The 10,121-nt window shown below is 54.3% G+C and overlaps 1 protein-coding gene across 2 annotated transcripts; it reads right to left on the bottom strand.

Moving 5' to 3' along the window:
* Positions 1 to 234: 234 nt before the first annotated feature.
* Positions 235 to 9,086, bottom strand: Ltk (leukocyte receptor tyrosine kinase). 2 transcript variants are annotated; one of them, XM_059259535.1, is made up of 20 exons: positions 9,044 to 9,086; positions 8,415 to 8,552; positions 8,159 to 8,330; positions 7,571 to 7,721; positions 7,298 to 7,444; positions 6,994 to 7,150; positions 6,737 to 6,919; positions 4,732 to 4,830; positions 3,996 to 4,148; positions 3,334 to 3,429; positions 2,860 to 3,055; positions 2,272 to 2,362; positions 2,085 to 2,149; positions 1,772 to 1,901; positions 1,591 to 1,688; positions 1,355 to 1,447; positions 1,159 to 1,260; positions 893 to 1,027; positions 728 to 818; positions 235 to 616 (listed from the first exon to the last, which is right to left on the bottom strand). In XM_059259535.1, the coding sequence occupies exons 1-20, from the start codon at positions 9,084 to 9,086 to the stop codon at positions 287 to 289; spliced, it is 2,670 nt and encodes an 889-aa protein (XP_059115518.1). In that variant the 3' UTR covers positions 235 to 286. The 2 variants fall into 2 exon arrangements, with proteins under 2 accessions (XP_059115518.1, XP_059115519.1); XM_059259536.1 differs by lacking the exon at positions 6,737 to 6,919.
* Positions 9,087 to 10,121: the final 1,035 nt, after the last annotated feature.

Below are 10,121 nucleotides of genomic sequence, written 5' to 3' on the forward strand. Positions count from 1 at the left end.
TGTTTTTAATTATTATTAGAAACATCTGTAGCACTGGGGATGGGCCAGATGAAAGATGCTTATGGGAGAGGACAATGTGGGATTCCCAACCGAGTCCTGCAGTGGGTGGGTGTGTGATCTCTGGCTCCAAAGACAGAGTGCCCAGGCCCTTCCCCAAGAGGGTTTGGACTGGTTTCCAGTGTGGAAAGGCCAGGCTGCCAGGACAGACAGCCCTGACACATATCTGACCGCATGGTCGTAGACTGCATAGACTGCAGGGGCAGAGGCTACTGGACTAACAAGCCATCTAGATGCCTGGGAAGGAATGCGAGGACAAGCCATTGCTGAAGTCAGCGCCTGAATCTCCATCCTTGGGGTCCCTTGGGGTCCAAGAGCCATAGGTGGGGTTCCAAATGTTCTGAGGTCGGAAGCATCTGGATTTGAGGGCCTTGAGGCCAGAGGGCAGCCAAGAGCCAAGAAGGCCTCCTCCCCAGCTTTTCAAGTTCTCTGAACTCAGCTCCAGGGCCTGTGGGGATCTAAGACCCTCCAAGGACCTGTTCCCCAGCCCAGAAGCCCCTTCCTCCTCTAGAATGGGCCCTGGTTCCACCGGCAGGGGTGAATTCAGCACATCAGGATCCTATAAAGGGAGAGTGAGGGAACAGGGAACAGGCTTTCTTCCTGTCCTACAGAACCAGGATAGTTGGAGGGGATCAGAGGGATATTCAAGAGTTGGGGGGCAGAGGCACACCTGAGTGCAGTATTGAAGGCGCTCCAAGATGCTGGCAAAGTCAGGGCGGAGCTCAGGTTGATGCTGCCAACACTGGGTCATGATCCTGTACCTAGAGAGAGGCAGGAGTTTATGCCTCCTAAAATCTTGAGGGATCTCCCTCCCTGGGCAGCACTGTTAACTCACACTGGCCCAGGGCAGTTCCTAGGAGGGTCCATCCGGCTCCCTGTGACAATGAAGTCTAGGACCTCCTGGTTGGTATGCCCAGGGTAGGGCATATAACCCAGTGAGAAGATCTCCCAGAGCAGTACCCCGAAAGACCTGTACCATAGGTGGGAGGAACAAATGAAACCCATCAAATATAGCCTCCTCTGCTCTCATATGAGGTGGCCTGAAAGGTTAGGACTGGCCTCAGGGCAGAGGAGGGGAATGCAGGAGGGCCATGCTATCACCAGGAGTCTGTCTTGGATGTGAAAATGCCCTCCAGGAGAGCTTCTGGGGGCATCCACTTGACGGGGAGCAAGGCCCGGCCCCCCTTACGGTAATAACTGGCCCTATAGGAAGGAGAGAGAGTGATGAGTTTCTCAAATGCTGTCAGGCGAGTCTCTTCGGAGCAACAGCGTACCCACCTCCCCAGTTCCTGCTTACCGGTAGATGTCTCTTGCCATTCCAAAGTCTCCAATCTTAGCCACTCGGCCGGGGCCGGTGCAGCTCAGCAGACAGTTACGGGCGGCAATGTCTCTGTAGAAGAGACCAAACAACTACTGTGAGAACTCAGTTGCTCTGGTTCTTCCTGATACGTTTCTTTAAAAGTTGGATATGGGGGGTGTTCCTTGAAGGGACAAATGGGGCTGAGGGTCTCCTGAGTCAGGACTGCTTCCAACCTGTGGATGAAGTGGTTTTCCTCCAGGTAGTGGCATCCCTGGGCGATATCCTGGGCCAGCTGCAACAGGTCCTGCATGGCCAGAAGTGATGGCTGGCCCTGGATTGGGCAGAAGGCACATAAGTTGATTCTGGTCTTAGGACAAATGGTCAGGGTCTCAGAAGCTCAGAGAAGGGTCTTACCGGGTGTGGTCTGCTATGTCTCAGAAAACTCTTCATATCCCCACCAGACATCAGCTCCAGCAGAATAAGTCGAGGGGCAGCCTGGAAGCTGAGGCCCACACAGCGAACGATGTTCTGATGGCTGAACTTGCTGGGTGGGAATGGTGCGCATACCCCGTCACCAGTGGAGAGATGAGCATGTTCTAGACCCCATTAAACTACAGAAAACCTCTGTGCCCTAGAATGCTGCCTCTCAGCCCTAAAGAGAGAAGAGGCCATTCCTGTAGGCAGGTCCTGCCTCCCACCACACCCTCTTGCCTGCCCTCAGGGGCACCTGATGATGAGAGCCTCCATGAGAAAGTCCAGTTCATCCTGTCGGGAGCAGAGCTCTGGCAGCGTCTGGGAAGGGAAAGTAGAACACTCCTGAGCTTTGGCTGGGTGCTTTAGGAGGGTGATTAACAAGGGCTCCAGTCCATCCTTCCATGGTGTCTACCCCAGCCAGAGGCCCTACCCCTTCTTACCTTGATAGCCACCTGCAGAGGGCTGGGGTCCCCAGGAAGACCAATCACTAGTCCCTCATACACCTCCCCAAAGGCACCATGGCCAAGGGCTCTAGAAGAAAACAAGGGAGTGGGTGGTCCAGACAAGGTCTACAGAGGGAGTTGCCCCTTCATCTCTGCAGTTCCCACACCGTGTCCAGGTGACCCTAGCTGAGCTCTCTGGCTCATGGATGTTCTCAGGCACAAGCTTGCAAAGATAATGCTGACACGCAGAAGAAAGGGCAGGTGGGGCGGGGCAGGTGGGGCGGGGCAGGTGGGGCTCGAGTCAGGATTCTAATGTGGGATAAGGCCTCTCATGCTAGCAGCCCCTCCTGGAAAAGGGCATCCTGTGGGTTCCAGGCAGTCATGTTCCGTTCCCAGGTCTCTGAACTGAGCCAAAAGCTGACCCTTTACACGTTACTCTGCCTTTTGGAGCTTGTGGGGTTTCCATCTCCTCTTATAAGGGATTTGAGTTGCAGGCTGTCTGGGATTCATAACACACCATGACAGGAAGAAGGATGGAGAAGGGGGTTCAGGGTGCGTATGATCAGAAGGAGCAAGAGAACTTACCTAAGTAGAGTGACGTTGGCCGGGGAAACCTCAGTGAGCCCTGGGGGCAGAGGCCAGGACTGGGCAGGGCTGAGCCCCACCTGGCAGTAGTAGGGATTAGGGGCTGTCCTGATGGCAGAGGTTCGAAGCTTGCTCAGCTCAAGCTCAGGGCCTGGCAGCCTGGTCCCCCACAGGTTCTGCCACTTCTTCTGGTTCACTGGGGGTAAGAAGATCAGAGGCATACCCTCTGTCCGCACCCACTAGGCCCCCTCTGCTTCCCCGTGCCCAGAACACCTTTCTAAAAGTCTTTTCAAATACACATTTTCCCCATGACTCCCTAGCTTCTACTCCTAAAAGTCTGGGGGAGTCTATCATTTTCTGTGGGAGTAAGCACCCTGGAGTCAGCTACACTTGCCCTGGAACCACAAAGAAACCCATCACAGCCTAGCAAAGAAGGGCCAGCCTGCACCAGCCACACCCGCTAGATGCCCATACCTAGAATTAGGACTCCACACATCATAAGGAGGCTCAATGTCAAGGCTGCCACTATGGCTCCCATCAGAATCAGAGGGCTTGCGGTGGTTGGCAGGTCTAGGGAGAAACACAGTCATCTCCAGCAGGCAGCAGGAGGCTCCATTGTCCCTCTACCCTCAAGTATTTTATTTTTTAATTTGTTTTGTGGGAGTTTTGTTTGTTTGTTTTTGAGACAGGGTCTCCCAGTATGATGCAGGCTAGCCTCAGACTCTCAATTCTGCTTTAGCCTACCCCACTGCTGGGATTACAGATGTGTGCTACCATGTCTGGGTACCCTTAAATCTTACCCATGCTTCAAGACTCAGCTCAGTGTTTACTTTTCCATGATGCCACCCACCTAGACAAAAGCAACTCTCCCTCCCGAGAACCCCTTAACTCTTTGATACCTTCCATAGCAACTGCCATTTTTAGATACAGATCTATATCTAAATATCCATCTTGCCTCCCACACTGGCCTACATGTTCTTGACAGCGGAATGTACCTGACACATTTCCAACCCTCTACCCGGTGCTCCATACAGTGCCTGGCACACAGCAGGCCTTTACATTGTCTTTCCCAGTGCCCCACTGCTCCTACCAGCCTGTGACCCAGCAGTCAGACTGAGGGCAAGGATGAGACATACCCATGCAAGTGACATTATCCACAGCCAGCTCCATGCCCTCTGGGCAGATGCATTCAGCCATCTGGAGCTCTGCCTGCCACTGGCAGTCTTTGAAAGAGCAGTGACTGCAGTTGGGGTGCTTTCGGATCTCCACCTCCCCATGGCCCTCTGTGACTGTGAGCCAAAGAGTAGATATGGTAGGGCGGGGATGGGACATACGGGACCTTCTGGCCACTTGGTTAATTCTTGCTCAGGAGTTTAGGGTAAGCAGCAGTACCAACCACACCAACACACAGGGTGATGACAGAGCCTGGGGACTTTTTTTCTTCCATTGATTGATTTTATTCAGAGACAGAGAGAGGCATGCATGCACATGCTTGTGGATGTCAGAATTCAGTTTTCTCCTTCCACCATGGAATGTGAGCAACAAACTCAGGTCATCAGGCTCATGAGGCAAGGGTTTTACCAGCTGAGCCATCTTGGTGGCCCAGCCTAGGGACCTCAGTCAAGCCTGTACATTACATCATCTGGAACCTTTGAGCCCTGAGGTGTTTGGAAAGAATTCATAGTAAGGACACTTGACTAGCAGTCTACAATACCTGTACTAGAGTCACAGCTCACAGATACTTCTCAAATGTTCCTGTGCCATTTGTGAACTGGGTATCTCAGCTCAGAGCAGATGGTACCTATGGTTATGGGTCCAGGGATCGAGAAGGATGGCTGGCCAGGCTGAGAGGTGGGGAGTCGGGGCAAATACCTGCCAAAGGCTGCAGGTAGAGCTCGCTGCTGGGGTGTACAAAGGATATGCCATCTTCCCCGTCAGCCCAGAGGATGTCAGACTCTGAAGTATCACCACCTTGAAATTGAGAGTGATAGTGGGTTAACTACAAAAAGGGGGAGAGGGGCAGAGGGGGAGCACGCAGCTGCCTTGCAGTTGGGAAGCTGGCTTATGAACAGCAGGACAGCTAACATCTCCCATTGTAAATCCTGTATAGCCTTCTCTACAACGACACTGCCTTACAGGTGCAGAGCGGCTACAGAAGCTGGGTTTGGCTGTTCTGCTGAAACCCAAAGATCCAGCATAGCCTGGCTGGGACACCCTTTGTGTGAGCCCTGCAGACCCACATATTCAGCTGAGAAATTCAGCCCACAAATTCCATTTCTGTGTGAACAAAGATGTGCTGTAAAGTATTTATGAACTGTCCAGTCCTGATAGACCAGGGGTTCCACTTCTTTACATCAATGTCCCCAAACACTGGACCATTAGGACCAATTAACAGATGCCCAACACCCTCCCCTGGAGTCATAGATTCTGGAGACTGGCCGTGCATTTCTCTTTAAAATTAAACATAGTAATTAATTTTTAAATAAGAAATAAAAGTTGTGTATATATTGTATACAATATGATACTTTGAAATGTGCATGCATTGTACAATCACTTAAACCAGTCAACATATGTACCATTTATTTTTTATAGTAAGAATAACTCAAATCTACTCTCAGCCATTTTGTTATTGGGACTAGAGAGGTAGCCTAGTGGTAGAGCACTTCTCTAGCATTCCAAGGCCCTGGGTTTGATCTACAGGCAGTGTTTTATCCCCTATACTGACAGAACCAAAAACATTGTTATTAATTGTGCCATATTTAACTAAAGATAACTTAAATTTACTCCTTCCATCTAATAAAATTTATTTTTAATATTTGACCACCATCATCCCAGCTTCCAACCCTGAATTTGTATTTCTTTCTTTCTTTTTTAATTCAGCCACCTACTTTTTTTTTTTTTAACTTTCTTTATTATGTACACAGTGTTCTGTTTGCACAGCCAGAAGAGGGCACCAGATCTCATTACAGATGGTTGTGAGACACCATGTGGTTGCTGGGAATTGAACTCAGGACCTCTGGAAGGGCAGCCAGTGCTCTTAACCTCTGAGCCATCTCTCCAGCCCCCTGAATTTGTATTTCTAACAACTTCTGTGATAACCACAGTTTGAGAACTGCCGCATTAACCCATCTAGGCCCTTCCCCTTCCCGGCTCAGCTTGCTAACAAGGAAGGCCGGCCCTAAATTTCTTCCATTTTGACAGAGTAAGGATTTGGTTTGATTTGCAGTTGAATTGGGCTCCCCCCATCCCCCCACCCCCCATCCCCCCATCCCCCCAACCCCCCAACCCCCAGAGCTGAGGACTGAACCTTGCGCTTGCTAGGCAAGTGCTCTACCACTGAGCTAAATCCCCAAGCCCCTTCTTTTTTGTTGTTTTTTTTTCCTATTTTTTTTTAACTTGCTTTTTTTTTTTTTTTTTTTTTTTTTGAGCTGAGGATCGAACCCAGGGCCTTGCACTTGCTAAGCAAGTGCTCTACCACTGAGCTAAATCCCCAACCCCTCTTTTTTGTTTTTAAGTCAGGGTTTCTCCGTGGGACCCTGGATGACCTGGAATTTACATAGATCTGTCTGTTTCTGCTTCCCAAGTACTAGGATTAAAGGAATGTGCCACCAAGCCTGGCTAATTTGGCCCTTTGTAAAAGACAAAACCAGCCTGTAGTCCGGCCTGTCCTCAAACTCTCTCTGTTGCTACTTAGCTTGAACTCCTTCTGCCTCCACCACGCACGCACATGCGGGAGTGTGCCACCACGCCCAGGTCTAACCTCCTTTCTAAGAGCACCTACTGGGGCTTGGCACAGGGGAGAGTGGAGCATTCCCCATCCATCCTCCGGAAGGCTCAGGCCAGGCTCTTAGGCTGTACCCACACATCACCCACCTACCCCGGTAGCCACCGCCGCCGCCGCCCGCCGAGCAGGCCCCGCCGCCGCCCCCGAAGCCTCCAGCCGCGGCCCAGCGGAGCGTGGCCCAGGCCTCCGCGCAGCCCTCGCCGCCCTCGGCCCCTTCCCGCAGGGAGCGTCCCGCCTGCGGAGAGGGGGCCAGCGACGTCCAGCCGCCTCCTCCACCTGCGAAGCGACAGCGGCCGGCTAGTAGTGGCGCTGCGAGCGGCCAGCCCCTCCCCGCCGGCCGGCGCGCTCACCTGCCGCGCCTCCTCTCCCGCTGCTCCCAGGCGCCGCCGCGCGGTTCTCCAGTTTCTCGGGGGCCGCCTGAGTCCGGCCTCGGTCCGGTCGCCTCCAGTAGCCCCTCCCGCCGCCTCCCGCCGCCACCAGCAGCGGCTCTGGCTCCCCCGCGCGCAGCTACGGGGTCAGTGGCCGGTCAAGGGCCGCGCCCGTGGACTGAGGGACCCCCCAGGAACCCAGACAGAGAGAGGAGCCTGGGACCCTAACGCCCAGCGAGGGGTCGAGGCGACCAGCACCCTCCCCACCCCACCCCCGTGCACCTACCCGGAAGATGTAGGTGGCACCCCCGCCACCCCCGCCCCCGCCGGCCCAGCGTCTCCAGCCTGGGACCCTTACGGTCCCATCCGTTGCCGCATGCTCTCCAGTGGCCCACGACTCTCCCAGACAGACGAGCTGGCTCTCAGGGCTCCCCTGAGCGGCACCAAGGTGGAAATCTGCGTGACCAGGGACCCCTCCTCCCCGTACTGCTGTCCAGGCAACAAGGACGCCCTCCCCAGCCCTCCGCCCGGGCGCCCCTTTCCCACTGGCTCCGCTTACTCCAGGACAGGCGTCCTCGCCCTGCTGCCCCACAAGGATGTACAACGGCTCCCCTCGACTGAGGAAGAAGACCGCCGAGAGGAAGATGCCGTGCGCCCGGGACAGGTGGTTTCTGGCGCCTTTGCCGCCCGCGGCTCCGTAGGCGGAGATCCTGCGGGAAGAGGACGCAGGGTTTGGCGCCTCCGTCCTGGGCCAGGCTGCGGCGGGAGGTCGGAAAGCCGCGGTCGGGAAACTACGTGGCTTCGTGCGGCCGACTGTGAAGGGATGGGCAGACTGGGTTTGCAGTTAGGTTCCACGCGTATTTCAGGAGTGTTAATGGAGATGGCGGGAAGGGTCGAGCCCCGTTTGGAGCCACTGCTGATGAGGCGGCCGTCCTGTCCATGGTAACAGGATCCCTGCTACACCCGCTAACTCGGGACCCGTTGCTACACTTCTCGCTGGAAGGACAAGCCATCCAAGTGACTGACACTAGGCATCGCTGAGGAATACTTTAAGACAAAAAGTGATGGTGCTTTGGGTCCTGCTTCCCCGGACTGTAGAACCGTAGGCTAGCAGGGATTGCCACGCTCGCCCTTGCCAGGCACTTACAGGTACTGGCCCGTGTCTGGCGCCCGCCACAGCTGCACGCCTTGCAGCGGCCCAGCAGCTCCCACCGTCACCGCCACGCTGCTTCCTGTGTATGCCCCGTCGCACTGTGTCTGTGTGGGCCCCCGCCGGCCGCTGGCGCCACAGGTGCTGAACACCCAAGGCCCCCGTGCGCCTAGGTGCAAGGGAGAAGGAAAGAGGGGAGTTCCTGTCCAGACTTAGGTGATGGTGAGCGAAAAGGGAGGAGCCTGTAACTCACCTAGAGGATTTGGGAGGGAAGCTGGCTCCAGTCTACTGGGCGTGGGGGTGACTTTCTGCTCCTGGAAATTGGAGACTGGCAAGGGCGAGGATGTTAGCAAAGGTGCCTGGAACTCCGTGTTGGAGCAGAGAATAGTTCCTGAAAGGTGACAGGGAGGAAGAGAGGTTAGAAGGTGCAGAATGTGGAGAGACATAAGAGATGGACGGCCACTCAACAGTATCCTGCTTGCAGCCACACCCCTAATGCCACCCGGCTGGCACACACCAGAGCCTGAAGCCAGAGACCTACCACCCAACCAGGTCGCCCGAGCCCCGCAAGGTGTCTGCATATACCAGATTCTCCATTCCAGAGTTCTCACTGAGTGACTTGGGGGCTGAACCGCGCCTGGTGGTATAGCACCCCACCCCTTTCCTCCATTTAGACTGGTCCCAGGTAGTGCCAGGGGCCCACCCGATTCTTAGATTTGTATGCGCTCCGCGCTTCTCTGGCTGCACTCTAAGGCACAGACTAGAGAGCTTTGGTTCGAGGCTGCCTTAGAAGGAACCATAGAGACCTGGTCTGTCTCTGACGCAGCCCTGAATCGAGGTGTGTCTGGTTGGCTGGTACCCTGACCACCAGACGGTACTCACCGGCAGCTCCCAGCCACAGCAGCAGCCGGCAGGAGCAGCCCATCGTCCGAGGTTCCAGCTAAGGAGGTAGTCTTGGAGCCCTCCCCTCCACCCTGCGGACCTGGAGCTGGCCTGACTACGCCCACATGGGGGTTGGGGAGCAAGAGGAGGAAAAGGCGGGGCATGTGGGCAGTGAGGTCCCCAAGCTTCTGGGCGGAGCTCTCAGTCAGGAGCCACTGGCTCGTCCTCTGGCCACCCTAACAATTAGGGTGAGTTCGTGGTAGGAGTAAAAGTTGGAACTATTCTATTCTTTTGGGACAGCAGCCTGGATGGCAGCTAGCCACATCCTAGGCAGTGGCTTCTGTGGTTTTCAGGATAGGAACAGAGTGAATGGCTTTATTGGTGGCAGTATTGGTGTGTGTGAATGATCACACATGGGAAGTATGTAGAACCAGGTTGGCCTCCAAAGAGCCACCTGCCTCTTGAGTGCTGGGATTAATGGCATAAGCCACAATGCCTTGCAGAAAGAACTCTTTAAACTGTCCCCAGTAAGGCATTGCTATGGTTATCACCCCTGACACCTCCAGACGTGACTTTCTGGGTTTGTTACACACAGTTCCATTGCCCCGTGCACAACTTGTTACTGCCATGACTGGACAAGGTATCTGAGAACTCCAGCAGGGTAGCTCACACTTCTAATCCAGGATCTGCCAGGTGTAGAGGACCCAATGCTCAAAGTTATCCTCTGCTGTCAAACTAGGTGCCAGCCTGGGCTACATGAGACCTCCTCTCAGAAAGCAAATCAAATTTTTAACAAAAGGTGTCAGAGGACCCAAGCGCTAGCACCCCAGGCAATACAGAGTAGCACAGCCACCGTCCACATCTGCCAATCACGTGCTAGGAAACTTCTGGAAGTCACACAACAACCACTTACTGAGAGGGCCACTGGAATTAAGCCTTCAAATTGTCTTGTGTATTGTATTCTCTATCTTTGGTTCAAAATGCTAATGTTAAGCCAAGCATGGTGGCTCATGCCTGTAATTCTAGCACTTAGAAGGCCGAGGAGGGAGGATTGCTATGAGTTCCAGACCATCCTGAG

This window comes from Peromyscus eremicus, chromosome 4 (assembly GCF_949786415.1).
Source record: "Peromyscus eremicus chromosome 4, PerEre_H2_v1, whole genome shotgun sequence".
Taxonomy (NCBI): Eukaryota; Metazoa; Chordata; class Mammalia; order Rodentia; family Cricetidae; genus Peromyscus; species Peromyscus eremicus.